Consider the following 20,936-nt stretch of genomic DNA (forward strand, 5'->3'; position numbering starts at 1 on the left):
CATGCACGTAAAATATACATACCACAACATACCCAGTGAGTACCACCACTGTTCAGATCTTGAGTACTCGTATTTTTCTGACTTACTCAACCTTGTGTCCCAGACTACTAAACTAACTAGAATCTGAGGTGAGCTTCTGTTGGCTTCAAACATGCTTGAATATTACTGGCCTGCCAGACTCTGAAACAGTACCCTACTTCCCACAAAAACCCTGCTCTTCCATTAAGGTGATTTCTGCTATCATGTCTTTATGACTTATCCTGTGACTAGTGGGAACTCCTTCTCTTGCAGAGCAGTTACAGATGAGGCCCCCACTCCCCCCAAAAAACTATCTTAGAAAGTGAGGTATCTTAGCATGTAACTTACTTTTCAGTTTTTTTGGAAGGACAGGAAGAATTCTTTCTAGTGGGAATGGAGAATTACCTTGCAATAGCAGTTAAGAGTTCTATATTCCCTGAGAACTGTTCAAAAAAACCCAAACAATTTCATTATGAGAATTTTTCATGAACAGATACACATGGAAAAGATAGTGTTTGGGAAAAAATAATCTAATAAACTGCACTCTTCATGGAATTTTCTTCATGACATAAAATAGAAACTGAGGAAAAGGACAAGTATGAAAAGTAAAAGGAATGAAGAGCTTAAAATATCCCTGTCAGGTGGTCTTACAGACACTACTCTTTTGTTTAAAAACTATACCTTCAAGCAATTAGTTCTCCATCAGACAGTTAACAAGACACCAGAGCTATAAGAGGTTATGCAACTATCCCAGTATTAGTTACTAACTACTTAGAGCAGCACTCAAAGGTCCCTGCAAAATCCCCTTTGTTAGAAGTCTCTCATATCAACCATCTATTTTAGGTATGGTATGTTTATGGTCCAGCCATTTAGAACTCCTCTCCCACACCAAGTGCTGGTTCTATTGGGGGATTTCTTTATTCTGAAGCTTGATACTTTTTTCAGTCTCCATTTTTTTCATACCAAATACACATCTCCCCTCCTTATAAGCCCTCCTAATTCCTCATTCTATTTCCTCTTGTCCGACACACCTCATTACCTACCTATCATTTTTGACTGTTGCAATATTTAAAGAATTACCAGCTATCCCTCTCTCTTCCTTCCATAGTTCTTGTAATTTCTGAACTGCTCCAAGAGCAAGCAATCACCTTACCTGCCCTTTCACTTTGTATTTTAAAGAATTCCTACTTTATCATGCAACTAAGTGTCAATTATGCCCTCCTGCTCCTATGCTACTCATTTCCTTTGCAGCAGTCCCTCAGTGATTTTTGCCTCTGGGTGCTTCATTACTTTGAACGAGTTGCTATTCAGAACAGTTCTTACCAGCCTCATAGAACCAGTTTCTATTCACTGTATCCCTTCCTACATTAGCATACCTGTACATGACCTCAGACTTCTTCTAACATGCTCTCATAAAACAGCAAAGAGGAATCACAGAATGCTTTAGGTTGGAAAAGATCCTTAAGATCATCAATTCTAACTGTTAACCTAACACTATCAAGTCCACCACATCCCTAAGTGCCACGTCTACATGCCTTTTCAATACCTCCAGGGACGGTGACTCACTCACTTCCCTGGGCAGCCTGTTCCAATGCTTGACAACCCTTTCTGTGAAGAAATGTTTTCTAATATCCAGTCCAAACCTCTCCTGTCACAACTTGAGGCCGTTTCCTCTCATACTATCATTTCCTATTTGGCATAAGGGACCGACACCCACCTCACTACAACCTCCTTGCAGGTAGTTGTATAAAGCAGTAAGATCCTTCCGAGAGTCCTCCAGACCAAACCACCCCAGTTCCCTCAGCCACTCCTCATAAGACTTGTGCTCCAGACCCTTGACCAGCTACATTACTCTTCTCTGGTGGGGCAATGTCTTTCTTGTAATGAGGGGCCACTCTTCCCTAAGCCTGTAGCGCTGCGTGGGGTTGTTGTGACCCAAGTACAGGACTCGGCACTTCTTGTTGAACCTCATACAACTGGCCTGGGCCCATCGCTCCAGCCTGCCCAGATCCCTCTGCAGAGCCTCCTGCCCTCAGGCAGATCAACACACCCCCACCAATCCGGTGTTGTCTGCAAACTTAGTGAGGGTGCACTCGATCCCCTCATCCAGATCATTGATATACTAAACAGAACCGGGCCCAACACCGAGCCCTGGGGAACACCACTTGTGACCAGCTGCCAATTGAATATGACTCCATTCCCCACCACTCTCTGGGCTTGGCCATCCTGCCAGTTTTTTACCCAGTGAAGAGCACATCCATCCAAGCCATAAGCAGCCAGTTTCTCCTGGAGAATACTGTGGGAAACTGTGTCAAAGGCTTTACTAAAATCCAGGTAAATGATATCCATGGCCTTTCCTTTGTCCACAAAGTGTGCTACCTTGTCGCAGAAGAACAGCAAGTTAGTCGGGCAGGACCTGCCTGTCATAAACCTGTGATGACTGGGCCTGATCCCCTGGTTGTCCTGCACATGCCGTGTGATGGCTGTGGACAGAATCTGCTCAATAACCCCAGGACCAAGACTGACAGGTCCTTCTTCTTACCCTTCTTGTAGATGGATGTCACATTTGCTAACCTCCAGTCAACTGGGACATCCCCAGTTAGCCAGGACTGCTGATTGAAATTGGCTGTGAGCACTTCCTCCAGCTCCCTCAGTACTCTGGCTCCAAAGGTAAAACTGATTCTGAACGTATTGAAGACAGCCTGTTATTGTCATTTACCTGACACATCGTAATGGCTACAAATTCGATGGAAAATGTTTCCCCAACCACTTAGACATTCAGATATCCATATGCAGCATTCACTGGTAGCTCTATGCCAGTGATATACTGGTATGTACTGCTTATATAAAAAACTAATTTCTGTTTGCCCTGCTCCACCATCAGCTTTAAATTATTTATTTTCTTTACAACGGGTGGGCTTTTTTGTGAACGCTTTCTTTCAAGACAAAATAAATGTTATTTCAGTATCTTTAATTTTAGAAGTACTAAGAGTTATACCCTGAGGAATAAGTTCTGTTTTCCACTGTCAACTTTATTTTGCTGGCTAGTTTCCATTCTCTATTGAAATTATCAAAGTCAGAATCTAGCAAAAAAAGCTAAGAACTCCCGAACTGCAGAAGAAAATAGAGAACAGAAAAAACAAAGGAATAAACACAAATTTATGGCCATTTTAGAGCACGTTTGGAGATACTTATTTAAAACTGGCTTACTCTCATTAGTTATTTGGAAACTGAGCAAGCCAAATCATAAGATGGCACTCTTTTTCTAAAATAGCTTCCAAACAAAGAGCTTTTCCAGATTCACTGGAATCTTACCTTAACACACAGTATCTTCTGGGAGAAAGACAAGCCCCAGTTCCAATATTTGTCTCATTAAAAATGGGAAACAAGAAGTCCTTCACATTTTACTCTTCACTCTGAGCTTCCTACTGGATTACTCATTTCTGCTGCTAGACAGTGTAATGAATTTTTGAGATTGAACTCTTTCACATTACCTCAATTTTAAAGACCTTGCGATCTGGCTTCTGAATCTACCAAGCAGCTATACAATAATATCTTAAATTGACAGTTATGCAACTCAACTGCTGAGAGCCACTTTATATCCAATGTTTGCTTGACCACAGATAAAAAGGAATTTAAACATGTCTACAAACATACAATAAACTAGTTTCCAACACAACTGAAGGAATCCAACCAGATCTCTAGACAGTTCACTCAAAACGTAAATTTGAACTCCTAGCTTAGTTTTGGTGTCATGGAGATCTCATTATCAAGCTTACTGGTGGTTTAAATGAAGTTCTCTAACAGCAGTTATACAAATACTCTGCTGGACTGAATTCAACCTGTTTACTCAACATAAAAATCACAAAACAGAAAAGCATGATTCTAAGTCAGATGATTACAGAGCAGAAAATTCACCAGAATAAAAATGAACGCAATATTTGCATTCTAAAAAAAAAAAAAATCCCACTGATTTACATTCTAGGTGGTTAATTTTTGACATATATACACACAGATACACATTTCCTTCGGTATTAAATGCCATATGGATTAACATGTACCATTGTGACCCATCTTTGTAGCAGAAATAATATAATTTTTTTCTTCGAAAATCAGTGCAAGAATTTAAAATCCCCTACTCTTATATGACATAAAGGACAATCAAAAAAGTCACTGAATTTTAGAAGCTGGCCACTTTTGTGCTGAAAACCCTCACTAAAAAACTTTTCCCTCAATTGCTCTTCACTATCAACCCTCATAGCATAAGACAAATTGAAAAGAATTTTAACATTGCCACACCAATTGGCAATTCACAATGAATTTGCAGTTGATTACTGTTCTCCTTTTAAGACCTTCCCCCTCCCCCAAAACCCCGAATTCTATTAGGAAAAAAATACACACACACCCCCCTTCCCTTCTATACCCATTTCAGCCTTGCCTCCCTGTTTGTTTAGCAGCAAGCTTCAACCCAGCAATGTAAAGGCTGCAGAAAGATGTCTGCAATGACAGCAGTAAGCTATTAAGCAGATTTACGGTAATAGAACCATTTTTAAAAACTGTATTTTATGCAGGCATATATACTCATAAATTACATCTGATAAAAGACTATACTGTATACTGCAAGTATCTCACAGTTCCTTTAAAATAAAAGTTATAAAGTTTCCCATGACTGTGTTTGCATGTTTTTTTCATTAGTGTATACTACCACACCAAGGAACCACAGATGTTTTGTTTTATGACAGCATCTTACTAGTCTACGTGGCCTACCACACACACTTTATATAAACCACTTGAGCTAAGGAAAAGTTTTCATTTCTGTTCTGAAGTACAGTAGTTTGATAACGGCTGTATACAATATTGCCAGAAGAAAAAAAACCTGCATAGTTTGCCATGTTTAATTGCTTCAGTAATTTGCTGAAACAAAATCTGTGCAAATAGCAGATCAGAGTTTGCTGTTAATATTAGTACAACTGATGATGTGGCAACTCTAGAAACTTTAGAAACAGCTGCTGGAACAGTTCCTAGGGGGAAAAAAAAGCCACAATTCCTCAGAATTCTATCTCACAGAGTGTAAGTTTGGAAATTTCATAAGCTTTCAAAAGACCTTTTCCTTAGGACATTTACATGGTCTGTAAAAGAATGTCAGTAATTTAACACTTCAACTGTTTTAAGCAGAATGCAAGCCCAATCCAGCCCAATTTTCTTCTCCTTCAAGAAACTGTTGTACATAGAATTACTTATTAGTAATGCAAGTAATGCAAGAATTTTTACATGCATTTCCATAGAGCTGAAATGACTGCTGCCAAGTATTCCAGAGTTTAAAGAGAAAGTCTCGTTTGCTTTCTAACTGTGCACAGACTTACAATTTACAGAAAAAAGTACTGATTTGCCAGTATACCGAGAAATAAACTGATGGAAAAGATTAGCTATTCTGTTTTGAATTGTGTAGAAATTTATTTTTTCTTGGTTCTCATAACTTGTTTATATGCCTTTCCAAGACTTATTTCAGTGACATGTAAGAGACTGCATGACCAGTTTCAAGGAAGTATTTAAGCCCACATGCAAGCCAGGGATATGCAGGTCTTGGCAGTGCCAGAAATTGTTACAGCTTCAGTTCTGACTACAGAGCATCCTAGGTACCCATACTTTTTCAGAAGTACCTAAGTGCTAATCACTTCACCTTAAGAATAATGTTGACGTGATCACAGATGAACCTAAAGCAGATATAGCTTAACTGTACTGGCATACAGCTCATAACAGTACTAGAACTGGTGTCCACCATCTGAGGAACAGTCTAGATGTTGGGGTACTTAAGCAGAACTGAAAGCGTAAAACTACAGACCTACTTCAATGTGAGAGAGTCTAGGACAAATGTTTCTACTTCAGAGTGGCTTGGCCAGCATGCTGGGTAGGTGCTGGAACAAACAAGGCTCATGAGCCAGAGACAAAACAGCAAAAGGGAACTCATCTGTAGACCAGCAAGAAGAATTTCCTCAGGGGTAAAGAGTTCCGAGTTCGAGTATTTCCTTTGAGGGAGCTCATGTATTTTATGTTAATTGTTGGATAAGCAGCCTTTGGAGCACTGCCAAGGACTTTTCCTACGGAAATGCTCCCACTGGTGAAATACATGACCAGGCTCCCCTCATCCCAGAAAATCTCCCTTCTTTGCCGGACAGTAGCCCAGCGTTAGCATTCACCAGCATTTGTGATTAGTGCACTCTGCTGGTCATTGTGATTACAGGATTCAACATCTTAAGACTGAGGGAACCAGCTTTCTCAACTACTGGAAAGTTTTCTAAGCCATTAAACAAACAAACAAAAAAAAAGCATTTTCCTCATCAGACATCAGCATGCCTTGAAAGACAGTATGGTACTTTGAATTTTGAGTAGTAAGACATCTCACAGCTCAGTCCAATACCAGATAACTGGTCAGATAGCTCACCTCATGCCTCACCTCCCCTTTAGCCAGCTATAAAGTCTGCACATAGGAATATTAAATTGCCCTATAGGAGTTCCTAGATTCCCACACAGCCCAAGAGATAGCACATGAAACAGATCTTTATGGGTAGCTACTTTATTTCACAGTGGAGCCTGGATCACCACACCGGGCTGGCTGCCCGCTTCAGATTGCTGTAAACACTGTAAGGCCTATAGCACTCAGTCACCGTTACTTTGAAAGTTTCCACCTAGGATTCTTTTTTTATCTCTGGTAAAGAAGGTCCAGGAATGCACTTAAAAATATCAGAACACACCTTAGGTAACACTAGCCATTTGGATATAATACATTAAAAAACTGAATGCTCGCATCAGCCTGTTCATGATAGAGGAAAGCAATTTTACAGAAATCCCAAGAAAGCAAGCCTAAGTGTTCACGGTTCTGATTACTGTGGGAAGTCTAACTCCTGAAAATTAATGTTTTGCTTGACTTATTACAGGACTGCAACCAGTTTTAAGAGTTCTTTTGCAACAGACAAGAGACCAGGTTGGTTTTTTTCCCCCTTGAGATACCCTTGGTCACATTTTCCAAAAATAAACTTATTTAAGTGTAACAGAGAAATCGTAAGATTCTTCTTTCAAGCTGATTTGTAGCTACTCTTCAATTAAGTCATTACGTAACATTAAGATCAGACAAATACAAGAGCTCCTTTGACTTCCTCTTTGAACCATCTAGTTCTCCTGCCCTTCTAGTCTTGACCATTAGAATTTCTGTAACATAAACACCTACCAGAGAACACAACTGCACATCATATAATCATCCTGACTATTTTAAGTTTTGCTGGTTGGACACCCTCCCCAGATGTTATGCTTGTTTCACAGAAATGCCATTGCTTAAAGATAAACACTTAAGTGAGATGAAGAACAGCACAGTTCTACCAGCCCCACAAGCCAACTGAACAGCTCTCTATGGTGGCATTGGGACAGTCTGTCTTCACCCCTCCTCCAAACCCCTTCCATTCCTCCCTGATCCCATCTGCCTGCTGCTCACACTCCCTGTTAAGACCCTGCTACCTTAAATCCATTACAGAAAACTACCCTAGCAAAAAAATTATTCTGCTCACAGAAGAAGGAGGTAGGACCATGTGGCTGGAATGGATGAGGAGCAAGGAGATTGAGAAGCCACAGCTTCAGAAGCAGTGAGCCCAGCTGCCTGTGAAATCCGCCAGAGAACCACACTCCTTCAGAGGCACATCACGTACCTGAGACACACTGAACAGCAAAGTGAATGAAAACATAGAGAAGCATATCATATCTGAGTGATGCGGCAGTCACAACCATAGAATCATAGAATTGTTTAGGCTGGGAAAGACCTTTAAGACCATCAAGTCCAACCATTAACCTAGCACTGCCAAGTCCAGTGCCTATACATTGAATATTGATCCTGGCATGCTGAGGAAGGCTGAATAATTTTGTTGTTCATTAAATTCAATAATGAATGAATTATTAGGAAGACCTTAAGTAGCTGCAAATAAATACCATGGAAAATTTTTAAACTCACTTTGCATGGAATGTTTCTTGGCAAAAATAATCAATTAAAAAAAAAAAACACCACCATACTGTAAGTTAATTTCATTTCAGATCAATTTAAAATTCACATGCTGGACCTACTGTTTCAGTAACAGAAATAGATAATGCACTAAGGACTAGCATGGGTAAGTAATCAGGTTTTTCACATTTAATGCACCTTACAAAATTCATAAAGCAGTTCCTGGCTATACAAGTCAACTCAGTCTCAGGAGGAATGCATGACCCTCTCAAATTGCCCCCTCTCCATTCTTTAATAACTCCACCTGATACCCCAGTCAGACCATGGTTTTTTTCACTGCTATACAGAAACTTTGGTCACCGAAAGTGATTCAGTTTTAAAAGCATGTGCTTCACCTTTCAGCAATTTGTGACTGAAGGCATGTACAAATGCAATTTCAGTAACTGCCTTTCCATTTATGTTTGTTATCTTAGCTGCGTCTGCCCATCTACTGACAAACATTTAGCCTATCCATGCTACACCATGCCAATCCAGTCTTTATATAAGCATCTCCAAACATACATTTACTTCTGGTTGCAACTATGATAACACATGCAAGTTTCGCAGGATTACAAATATAACTCAGACTGCAGTTTCAGACTTTCAGACCGTATGTCAGTCTTTTTTCACAAGTTAAGGCCATTTCCCCTGTCTTTTTGTCTGATTTTTTTCGTAACCAGCTACACTATCCATCTTTGATTTCACTGTATACTAGTCTAAATCCTTAGGCACATGTCCAGACTGCTTTCTGAATATGTCTTCACCTAAACTGCTGTCCAGATTAAGTCAGAGATCAGGATGTCATTCCTAAATCTAAAGAGTAAAAGGGCCAAGTATTGTCATGCTGAGTATCACAACACAAGCTGTTGGGATCCAAAACACTATCGAGTGGAATCCACCACCTTTAAGCATCATTACTAAGCTTCCTATATAACATTTTTTAAACCTGCACTTTGTTTAGCAGACTGAAAAACGTGTGTGCACACATATTACACTGAAGATACACTTTTATCCTGAGCCTACCTTTTACGGAAAAAAAGAAGAACAATCCACCAGCTGCAGATGACAAGCATTATGTAGATATCAGCTCTTATTACTTAAAAACTATAGCTTTGTAAATAAAGCTCAACTTTTTCTAATTCAGCAAGAAGTCCATAATGTTTTTATAGAGAGAAATTATTTTGGATGCATGCAATTGATTATTAAATACAGATTTAAAGAGAAAAAATCACCTGATACCAAAGTTTCCATACCCAAACAACTTTGGCAAATTCAATTCGTAGGTCCCACTGACAGAAAAACCTCTCAATTCGGAGATTTAAAGTTGCTTTACATAATGTGATGCCTTACTAATGTTCAACTTCACCACTACAGCACTTGTGTAGATGCAGATTAGAACACTTATTTTCAAAGCAATTCATACAGTCATCATTTCCACTAGCATCATGGGCTTTCTGCAGCTTCATTCCTTGAGGTAGTTGTAAGCAGAATTTAATTTAAAAAAAAAAGTAAAAAGGATGGCAGAGCAATAACTGTATTTGTTGTCATCATACAGTATTGGTACCAGAGTATCACTGTAAAAACAGAACAACATTATTTAAGATGCATAGGTTCTGAAAAAACACAAATCTGGGTTGGTTCCCATTCAAAAGCTTCAGTTTCATACTACTGTATATTGCTGATCAACAATGATAATTTTTCACATTACAGGAGCTATCTCCCTTGAAACTTGCCCTTGTCCACGGTTGTGGATGATTATGTGCTGCCATCTAGCAAATGTTTCCAGAAAAGTTTAATGTTGAAAGCTATTATGTGACAAGACACCTGAATATTCTTAGAAAACTTAGCACAAGACAGCAACAGTGTTTTAGAAAGATTCCTTCAGCCTGCAAGCTTATAAAATTAAACACAAGATGAGAATACAGTTAGGCTTAATACAGACAAACCCTTCAACAGCATGATCATATGCAGTTGATATATCAGAATTGCAAAACTGAACTTTTTCATTCTACAAGTTATATTTTCCCCTGTATAAAAGAACATGGTTAGAAAATGGTAAGAAATACTGCATTTTGCTCTTCTTTCTTAAACACTCCAGTCCTCACTCTGTCCTAACTTTCTGCAGTCTTTACTTTCCCGCTGCCCCCAGCTGTTCCTTGGGCACAGAAATCAAAATTCAGTAATCCCATACAGAAATGTGATGTCTGAATTATAAAAACATTTGGTTTTTTTAACTCTTTTCAATTTTAATTTTTCAGTCATGCAGTCACACTGAAACTACACCACGTTATTTGCCAGCAGCAAGACAATGGCTTTTTAAAATTACTGGACCCTGGTAACTGCGGGTTCTGCCAAGATGTGGCTTTTTTCTGTTATTAACTAGGTATATATGCAATTAGAGAAAAAAAGAGTATTTATACATTTTTGGCACAATACCTGTTTGTTAACACAGAAATAATTTAAGTTTCTGAAGCTGTTACACTGATAGAAAAATAACTTTGCATAAAAAAATAAAATAAATGATTAACAGATTGTCCAAAATTATTCTGTGGATAGCTGAAAAATTATGACTGATTTCTTACATTTTTCTGTATCATTTCACCTCGTCACAATTGCAATTCCCTCTTATTTTCACCCAGGATCCTGACCACTGTACAGTAACTTCAGATCCCACTCATACAGTCACCTAAACAGTAAAACATTTTCATTCTTTGCTCCCTATTAGATCAGAACAGTTGGAGCATGGTGCTTCATGGAGGCACTATTCTTTAACCAAATAATACTTAAAAAACCCAAACAAGACAACTTCTGAGGTCTCTACTCCTTTCCAAATTCCCTGAAATTAGCCAATGAATTCAAAAACTGTCATGAGGGAGACACACATCAGTTCTTCACTTGTTTCACTTCCTTGAAGGATTAAATTTTTGCACTAAGAGTAATACTCAACTTCGAAGTTTCTTTGGTGATAGAAAGTTAAATTATCACTCAATTAAATGGCCTTTAATTTCAAAACATGTATACGCTTCATTATAATATTAGAAGCAAAGGCTTGATTTTTACACTGTACTAAGAAAACTTTCCATTAAGAGTGTGGAGTGGTTGGTTTTTTTTTTATTTTCACCAGAAGAGTAATACCCCAAACAACTCCTGCCATTGAATGACACTGAACTGAAGCTATCTACTCAAGTGGTAAGTAATTATACTTCCCATTCAGAAGTAAGATATAAACAACTATACCTTACCTGTACACAACAGATGCTGTGCAACTTTTATCTATGACAATACAGCTTATAGGAATGCTATAGACACTGCAGAACAAAGTAGTTCTAGGACATCAATAATTAACATTAAGAAAGGTGCCAATTTTTGTAACCGAGTGTCCTGGTTTCAGCTGGGATGGAGTTAATTATCTTCTTAGAAGCTAGTATGGTGCTGTGTTTTAGCTATGATGTGAGACTTTTCAGTTCCTCAGGCCTTGTTAGCAAAAAGGTTGGAGGAACACAAGAAATTGGGAGGGGACACAGCCAGGTCAGCCAACCCAAACTAGCCAAAGAAATATTCCATACCATGGCATGTCATGCCTGGTACATACACTTGGGGGGGTGGCTGGGGCGGGCAGGTCGTTCAGGGACTGGCTGGGAATCAGTAGGCAGGTGGTGAGCCGTTGCATTGTGCACCACGTGTTCCTTTCTTCCTTTCCCTCTGGATTTTATTATGTCCCTTCCCCTCTGCATTATAACTGTTATTGTCATCATTGTTATTATTGTGCTTTCATTTATATTGTAGTTCAATTATTAAATTGTTCTTACCTCAACCCTCAAGTTTTACATTCCTTTCCGATTCTCCTCCCCATCCCTCTGGGTGAGGGGAGAGTGAGCAAGTGGCTGGGTGGTACTTAACTACCACAACACTAAGAAACACTGGTCTTACGACTATTTGTTCTACCTGTAAGCAAAATAACAACTGGGAAAAATTTTTTGAAACCGACCACCCCAGAATTTCTTGAGACTCCATCATTTAGCTAACCAATATAGTTTATGATATTAATTAATAGCAGAAGTCTGCCTTAGCCAGAATTAAAACCCAAAATATGTAAACATAACACAGCTGAATTTACACAGGTCTTACACAGAACTACTGTAAACCCAGCTAAGACAAACAAGTTTATCAGCTATGTAAGAGTCACAAAGTTCTTTCTGCAACAACTACCATCATGCCTATTTGATATAGTCTAATGGGGGAAGAAATTTGTATGATCCCTAGCATTGGTTGACTGTGGAATGCCAAAGGTGCACTGTATAAAGCTGCTTTGTAATTACAGCAAATCTCCCTCCACAAATTGGAAGAATACACAATGGAAGTCCAAGATTGTTTAAAACATTAGCCCTTCTAAAACTTTTACTTTATTCATGCTCAATTTCCACCATTTGACCTTTGTTTGAGGAATATAAATACTTTTTCCTGTTGAAACACATTCCTACAAGGACATCTTAGTAATAAATCCACCAAAGATATCCAGGTATTGGTAAAGAATATATTTCAGATTTTATGACTAGTCACCATAGTAATTAATACAGTTCTAATGCTTATGAAAAGGCGTATGCGTAGAAATGGAAAAATTTGTTAATCAGTTCACACTAGGTCTCCATTCTACTCCTAGCCAGCCTGACCGGCTGTCCCTCTTGATGTGATGGCATCCAGGATTTCAGTCTCTATACTACCTTACATCTTGGATGGACCTGTTGTTAGAGAATGCCTGTTTTTTGTAAGAGCTCCGATGAAAGCTGCCACCTCCAGAAAATCTACAAACTTTATTATCAGTTTCCTCTTAGGACAGGGTGATGTTTGAACTACGGCACTCCCAGTGTCCTTACCGAAATTTTTATATCTTTTGTACAGGAAATCCTTGCATTCTGTCTTTTTCTGAAGAACTGTTTGATCATTCCTCAGTCAAATAACGCTTCTGCCTTAATCCCGTGTTGTAAGAGTAACTTTGTGGTGAAAGGCTACAAATCACCACCCGAACTTGATCAAGCAAAAAAAATTTCTGTTTCAGTGATGAATGCTCTCTTTAGTGATTCATTGGCATATTTCAAAGTGTAATCAGTCACACTTGACCATACCTTTGTTAACAGCTAGGAACAAAAGTTTGTAATAAAATGCCAAGTAAGTATCTGTATTTTATGTAATATCAAACTACATTTTTTCTGATGAACAGGCTACCTCTCACTAAACTCTTGATTTACAAACCAACCTCTGTCAGAGCCACTACATGCCTACAACATAAAACTTAACTTTAAATACAACTGTAATCTCAGAGTGCTTGTATAATCGGTCATTTTTGTTCTACTGATGACAAATACTGTGAATTATCTAAGAATCCTTGAAGTGTATAATGCAATCTGCAGAAGCTGATACAACTCAGGTCAGCATAACTGTCAGCTACTCTTTAGGTGTTGCAGCAGCAGTTTAAAGAGGACAGTTTAGCTGTATCAATTGCACGCAATGATTTGCCAATGTGTAGCCAAAACTCAACACAAGTGAAACACACTTAATCCATGCTACAAAGCAGGAAAAAAAATCTGAAAGAAATAGGAAACACCAGACTTCCTACAGAATAGGAAAAAGTTAGCGCTAACCCATTAATTTCTCATTCTCTGCAAAAAAATAGGGCAACATCGTATCTTTGCCATTCAGAAGACAGGCAGCTGAGACTTTGGTAGGTCCGAGAGAATTACCTGCAAAACTTCAGTGCTGACACAAAGGCAGTAAGATACGACATGATACGATGACGAGATATACTCAATGACAGGACGTCGAGCCGAAGCACACATGTGGACAACTGCGTGGCATCCCCCAAAAGGTAGCTTATCATCGCAAGGCAGATCTGTATTTCCACCGCGCAGCCCTCCCGCTGAGCGCCCGCACGGTGCGCAGACCTTCCGAGGCGGGCGGCGGCGGCCGTCCCAGCCAGGCTGCGGCAGCCGCGGCCGGGCCCGCGGGGCCTTCCCCAGCGCTGCAGGCGGCCACGCCGCCCCCACGGAGGGCAGCGGCCGGGCCATCCCGGCTCGGCCCGCTCGCAGGGTGACAGGCCGCCGTCGCCCAGCTCCGCCACCTCCCTCCCCTCCCGGTGTCCCGGCCCCCTCCAACGGCCACTGCCACCACCTGCCCCATCGGGTCCCGCTCGGCCCGAGCCTGCCCCGCCGGCCCCCTCCGACCGCCACCCCAGAGGACGTGGGGGCTCACCTCGTTGTTGAGGTTCAGCACGGGAGCCATGGCGTCGGTCCCTGCCCGCAGAGCTCCGCCGTCGCCCGACCCGGCGCGGCCCTCCCCCCTCCGAGCGCCCCCACGCCGCACCGCAAGCAGCGCGAAGCGAAACTGCGCGCATGCGCGGCGCGCGCGGCGGCAGGCCCGCTCCAGGCTGCAGCTCTATGGGTAGAGCCTCTCTAGGCCGGCTCTCGCAGGTCTCGGTCCTCCGACTCCGCCCCGGCCACACGACTTCCGGGTGGCGCGTGCGCACCTGTTCTCGGCCCGCAGCCGCCGGGGACTTGCGTTGGGTTGGGTCGGGTCGGCCGGTGGGTGCCGGTGGGTGCCGGTGGGTGCCGGTGGGTGCCGGTGGGTGCCGGTGGGTGCCGGTGGGTGCCGGTGCGGCCGATCGTGACCTGCGCGGGGCGCCTCGGGGGCAGCTCAGCCTGGGGCGCCTTGCTGCGAGCGGCGTTTTGTGCTGCTGCGGTGCTTCGTCGGCTGGATGAGCCCAAGACCTGCAGAGCTGTACGACTCTGAATCCTTAAACTACATGAAACATCTGCCCTTCCGAGTAGTTTATAATCTTGGAAATAATCTGTGATTCTTGCTTGTCGTGCTGCCGTTGTGGAACCGGCTTTAAAAGATCACATGAGTAAACGGCAGATATGTCTAGGCTTTTCTTTACCCCCTACCCCCTACCCCCTTCCCCGTGGCCCAAGAGCACTCTGTTTCCAAACTGTTCTAAAATTTGCAGATCGACTTTTCCATTTGTGAAGAAGGCACAGTACAGATTGTGCAGCAATTATATTGTCTGAAGCTTTAGCATTCTAAAATTTTTGTCTACACGATTTTAAGTAGCTGTAGAGAAATGGGGCTGAGCATGTGTTTTGCTCTTCGTGAGATCTCAGTCTCAAAAAATTTGGCAGAACTTTTCCTCCTTATTTCCAGTTTATTGTGCTGGAAGGGACTGTTGATTTAAACAGTCGGAAATATTTTTCTATTTTACTGAAACAGGACTTCTACAAAACTCATGCCTAAATGTAAGCAAGTCTTGGCATGTCTAGAGAGTGAATCAGTTATTGTTTCACATTACAGTTTATCTGGTGCAGTATTGATAAGAACTGAGATCATACTAAAAAATATTTGGGGAAATTGTTTTAAGTATAAAGCCTTTCTGTTTGTATGAATAAAATCAGTTTCAGGAAATTCTTTGGATGTTCACCAGCGATTTGCTGGCCCCTGGATGGCACTGTTGTGCCTGGAATTCTGCTTTGAAGTCTGAATATTTAAACAAATAGGACTGTTGTCAGCTGTCCCTGTAATGCATTTTTTTTCTGCAGGATCTGGTATTTAGATCTTGTTGTATTTTAATATTTGATTTTGACTGGTGCTCAGGGCATCTCTTGTAAGTGAACTGCAGCTAAGTCACCTTTGGCTGTAATTTTTAACAAGTCTTACATGCAAGTGGCATCAGGCCAGGCTAGTCCTTCAAAGTAAAACTTCAGAGTTCCATTTAGGATGTTTCAGAAACTGGTACTGGTTGTTCAGTGGCAGTCTGGATTTCATTTGGATTAATAAAGAGCCAACTGATACTACTTTGTACCCATCCTTGCAGAATGTAGTAAAGGTATTTTGTTCTAACAGGAACTGAATTCCAGGTTAAATGTATAGTTGCTGAAAATGCTTTGGCTCTTGACTGCAGGTGAGGGGTATTTACCACAGCTGCTGTCTTGGAAAAATTCTGACTTGGGCGGCTGTATCCAGCCTACCTAAAGTCAGAGAGTATTCTTTCCTTGTAGTGCCACTGATGGCAAGCAGCTATTGTGTCCTACATAAGAAGTAGTTGTATTTGATTATGTCTGCATATAAAGCATGTTTGGATGTGATGTACTCAATACTGTTAATATGTTTTTAAAAATCAAGTAATATGATTTCCTATCTAGATTGGATTTGTATCCACTGAGTGTAAAATTGGAATCAGAAACTTAATAAGGAAAGATTTTCCAAGGAGAATAAAGAGGTGCTTCCCTTTGTCTTGAACTTTCATACAAAAGTAATTCTTAGATATGTCAGCCTTAAATTCCATTGTGCACGTTAGCAAAGAGAAAGTCAAAAGAGGACAAGGGAGCCAGCTGCAGTTCTGTAACTCCAACCAGTGCCAGCCTGGCCTCCCATCAGTTGTTCCTTGTCTGTGTAGCCTACTGGGTTGTAACTTCAATTTTCCTTTCCATTTCCTCTGGATGGTGAAGTACCAAAATAACTTGCTTTGGACGTTTCTTGTAGACCCTGATGTCATACTTACAGCCTTTCTTCATCCAACAATTTTGTTTTCTTGTTACTTAGTCACTGATGAAGATACGTATTTTTGTTGCTTGCACCTTACTAAACCTCACTGCCCTTCCAGAGCCTAGAATCACTGTGCCTCACACCTGATGTATTGGCTGTTTGTGGTACTAGTTTTCTACTTAAATTAATTTTAAGTCAAGGTTTTTTTTTCAGCTTCTCATAGTCAGGATGCTTTGAGGCATTGCCCCATATAACACTTTCACACTTTGATGCTTTGTTCCGACTTTCTTCCTTTCATGTTGGTATTTCACGCAGATATTTTAGCATGCATTCTCAGTGTTCTGGACTGTCTTGTTATCTCTACTTGGAGAACAGCTGCCTATATGTGCACATGGCAGGGCAGCATGTATTTGTAGGACATAATATGTTGCAGAACAATACAGGGAAGTCCAACTGGTAAGCTATTTAAGGAAAAGGGGTTGCGTCTGGGACCCATTTCCCTTCCTTTATCTTGGCATTCTCCAAGCTCATATGATGTTGTAGCAGCTGTGCAGACCATCTTGCAGCTACATCTGGCCTTGATCCCAGAGGCCATGCATATAAGTCATATTTTTGGAGTACTTACTAAAATTTGTGATTATTGTAGACACCTGCACTCATAAGAACAGTACAGATGAAATGAAATATTCATTTAGTGTGTTCTGTATTGAAAATGACAATAAGTAAATGTTAGAAATTTCGATTAATTGTTCATGTTTTGTGAACCAAATTAGAGAACTTAAGAAGCTTCACAGAATGAAAGTGCTAATAATGTTAATTAGACATTGAGGACTACAAAGCCAGAAGATCTTCTGTGACTTGTAGCTTCCTGTATAGCAGCTTGTGCTCTGGAGTTTCTTTTTACTGGTACCAAGGCATCTGTTCTGGGCTTGCTCCCTTTCTTTTATTGGAAATTACATTCCTTTTTTTGGCAATTACAATAAAACTTAAAAGGATCTAGCTGACATTAGGATCCTGTTTTTTACTTACCTTCCTATGTATGTGTAGTAAAAGAAAATTTCAACATCACACAAACAACTGAAATAGCCAGATGAACTAATGAAACTGCTTCTTATAAAAGGAAATGTAGGATATAGGAATTGATTTATGATGGGTTGCAGAAGAAAACAGTGTGCAGTACACATTTAAATTTAATGTCCCAGGTTTGAGTTTGTCACAAGATCATCTTTCCAGGCTCTGTTTTTTTCTATACATTAAAATACTAATTAAATGCATAAATATTTTTGGAATGTAAGTGCTTACAGGGTGACTATATGTGAAATGAATACTAAGTAGGAAGCAATCTCAAAGTTAATTCTGCTTCATTAATAACAGAGGGATGTGATCACTTAGGATTGAAATACATTGAATTTCCCTGAAAAACCTGTTCTAGTGTGTACATAACAAGGGCAGTAGCTGCTAAGTGTGTATGAAGGCAAAAAAATTTAGAAGTGAAGAAAGTAATAAGAAAAATATGTCCACAATAACAAGAGCCAGTTTTTCTGTTGTGTCCCAAAAGTCAAAATGACTCGTTTCATAAAACATTTTTACAGGCCACCAAGGATTTTTTAAATATATATTTTTCAATCTTTTTCTTATATAAGTAAGAAATCACATTTCAATATTATAATTAAATTAATAACCAGGTTCACTATATATTCATATATAACATTTTTTTATGTGTTAAAAACAAGGTCAGTTACATTTTCTGACTAATCTTTATAAAGAGCATGTTCACTGGATTTTTGGTGTGAATTAATATAGTTAAATCACCCATATATTATAGCAACTACATGACATTTACAAAACATACCCTTACGGAAATGATGACACTAACATTTTGTGGCATGTTGGCTTGAATGAAACAAGATCCACCTACAACTGGGTTTGTACATATATATAAGGCATATCAGATTCTGTGTGTTGAGAATATAATACAAGAAACTTAAATGGAAAGCATTTCACATGTTAAGCATATTTTTTTTTATATGATCTGACTTGGTAAAAGTATAAAATATTAAATAAGAGACATTCTAGAAACACTCCACCAGAGGAGTAACATCTGGTATAGCAGGTTTTGCAGCTGCTTTGCAAGCAGTGGATTCTGTCAACATATCCAACTGAAATTGCTATTAAAAGATATTCCAGAACAATGGCAGTAATCGCAAAGGCATAGAGCAAAACTTATTGGGACAAAGGTGTCAACATTTTAATAATATTTCTAAGACAGTAAAAAGCCTATTTCAAAAAATCTTAAATAGAATTTTTCAAATAATACTAAGAAATAGAGATTCTTTGAAGTGTGAAAGCAGTCTGACATCTGACAGAGAAGAAAGAGCATATAATAGTTGGTTTTCTGCAAAGGATTATTGCTTTCTTGCATTTCCTAGTTTAATGCCATTTTAGTGCTGTCCTCCTTTTCATATTACCTTGTAAATACATGATACATTGTGAACAATGACAAAAAGTTCTGTTCGCCTATTTCAGATACTGTTTGCTCATGTTCTAAGCAGACTCAAGCTGTTTGGCTCTTGAGTTGTCCAGAAACCATGTGAACATGATCTTTATGTTATAGTTACTTGCTTGCACTAGTGAGCAGCACTGAGAGGCAGACCTCAGGTTTGACACTGCTTCCTCCCTCAGCTCAGTGTAATAATTGTCTATACACAGTTTTCTGTTGACTCCAGTAGTGTCAGGGAAAGAATATTAAGATCTTGAAAGTTGAGGATAAGAAGCTTGGGTTTAATGCATAAGGAAGGCTGGAAAGGCAAGAGCAGTAAGACGAAAATTACTTTCTAGGAAGATGATCTATGCATACAGTGCCAGGGCACAGACTTACAGTGTGGCGATAATTGTAATTCAAAAGTGGTAACAGAAACCTTGATGAGGCTATTGGCTCCATGAGTGGGCCGGAGAGACTGTATGTTCAAGGTAAAATCATTATGCCTTGTATGGCAAAGTTGTGTGAATATTCAAGGCACAGTAAGTATTTGTGCTCTGATACCCAGTATATGTCCATGGAAAGGATGGTGGTGCTGTCATTATTGATTCAGAAAAGACGTGGGAGAAATGACAAGAGGGTAAAATTACGGTGGTAGCCTAGTTGATGGTTACTCATGACAAGAGAGCAGGAAGACAGGCTGAAACATGAGTTTTAATGAGGGGTGAGTTTTGAGTAGAAAGCTACACCTGTATTGTTTCAGTCCAGGGGTGACTGCAGAAAAAAATTACTCAGAGGCAAGATTCAGGGGGAGAAAAGGATGAAACACCAAGCCATCTCAAATCCCTTGCAGCTGGATCACTTGATAATTAAGCTGCAGAAGCACTCTAAATGAGCAGAAGCTGCATGAGCATACAATATTGAGATGAACAGTGGGTCTTTCTTAAAGGACACAACTGATATGCTGGGAAAGGCATGAGTGAAGTGGGTCTGATTCTTGCTCAGAGAGAGGTTGCTGGAATTCATAGTAAAAGATGCACTGGGAGTGTATATGACACGTAGGGTGAAAGCTGTATAGAATGAGTGCTAATATCAAGTTGGTGGGAGGGAATATGGAAGTGGGTGATGGAGCTTGGAGATGGACGGGGAAGGAGTCTATGGGATAGTAGCTGGAGTGACTGATGGGATTAGTGGGGCTGTCTGCTGACTGTAATGTAAAGAAAAAGCTGCAGAGAATGCATGGGCAAGGGAAAGATAAATGGTAGTGTGAAATTAAAGTAATGGGGTAAGGAATAGCATGGAGTCATTAGGGCAAATTCAGAGGTGTGGATAGATGAGTAGATGACAAACTTCTTGGCTAAAACAGAAAAGAATCTAGCATCCACAGAATAATGTTAGGTACTTACGTAAAAATATAAACCAAAGCATCATAGTTTAATTGTACTCTGACAATTCAGAAATTATTTTCTTCTAGTTTAAATTTTGTAAGCATAATTTTTTTGTATAAAAAAGTCTGAAGGCCAAAGTTCATCGCACCCCTTGTTAGGCTTTTAAGCAGGATGTTTAGTCAGGAACCAAATCAGCGTTAATTGTCCCTTCCATTCCCTTCAGAGGGAGACAGAGTGATACTTCAAGAGAGTACTTAAACTTATCTAAGTTCTTGCTGCTGAGGATAATAGAAGTCTAGGGTGACTTGATTTAAAGATTAGGTAGGATGAATCTTGGCATCGGTATCATTGTTGCAGCTGTGAAGAAAAGCTCAGAAATGTGAAGAGTGTGGTTGGTATGTACTGTGTACCTAAGTCTGAAATGATAAAAGAGATGTGACTTAGTCCAAATACCACAAGGTGTTTTCTTGAGTGCTCCTCACAGTAATGAAAAGTC

General features: G+C 40.0%; 1 protein-coding gene across 3 annotated transcripts in view; it reads right to left on the reverse strand.

The window, feature by feature from the left end:
- SRFBP1 (serum response factor binding protein 1) overlaps positions 1-14,443 on the reverse strand; it is an 83,136-nt gene extending 68,693 nt beyond the window's left edge. The window contains exon 1 of one of the 3 annotated variants that reach the window (XM_055699363.1): positions 14,288-14,443. In XM_055699363.1, coding sequence (XP_055555338.1) covers positions 14,288-14,317 — 30 coding nt within the window. In that variant the 5' untranslated portion in view covers positions 14,318-14,443. Of the gene's footprint in view, positions 1-13,779; positions 13,929-14,287 lie in introns of those variants that run through there. The other 2 variants (XM_027812052.2, XM_014283863.3) reach the window with 2 other exon arrangements.
- Between the last annotated feature and the right edge of the window lie 6,493 nt (positions 14,444-20,936).

This window comes from Falco cherrug, chromosome Z, assembly GCF_023634085.1.
Source record: "Falco cherrug isolate bFalChe1 chromosome Z, bFalChe1.pri, whole genome shotgun sequence".
NCBI lineage: Eukaryota > Metazoa > Chordata > Aves > Falconiformes > Falconidae > Falco > Falco cherrug.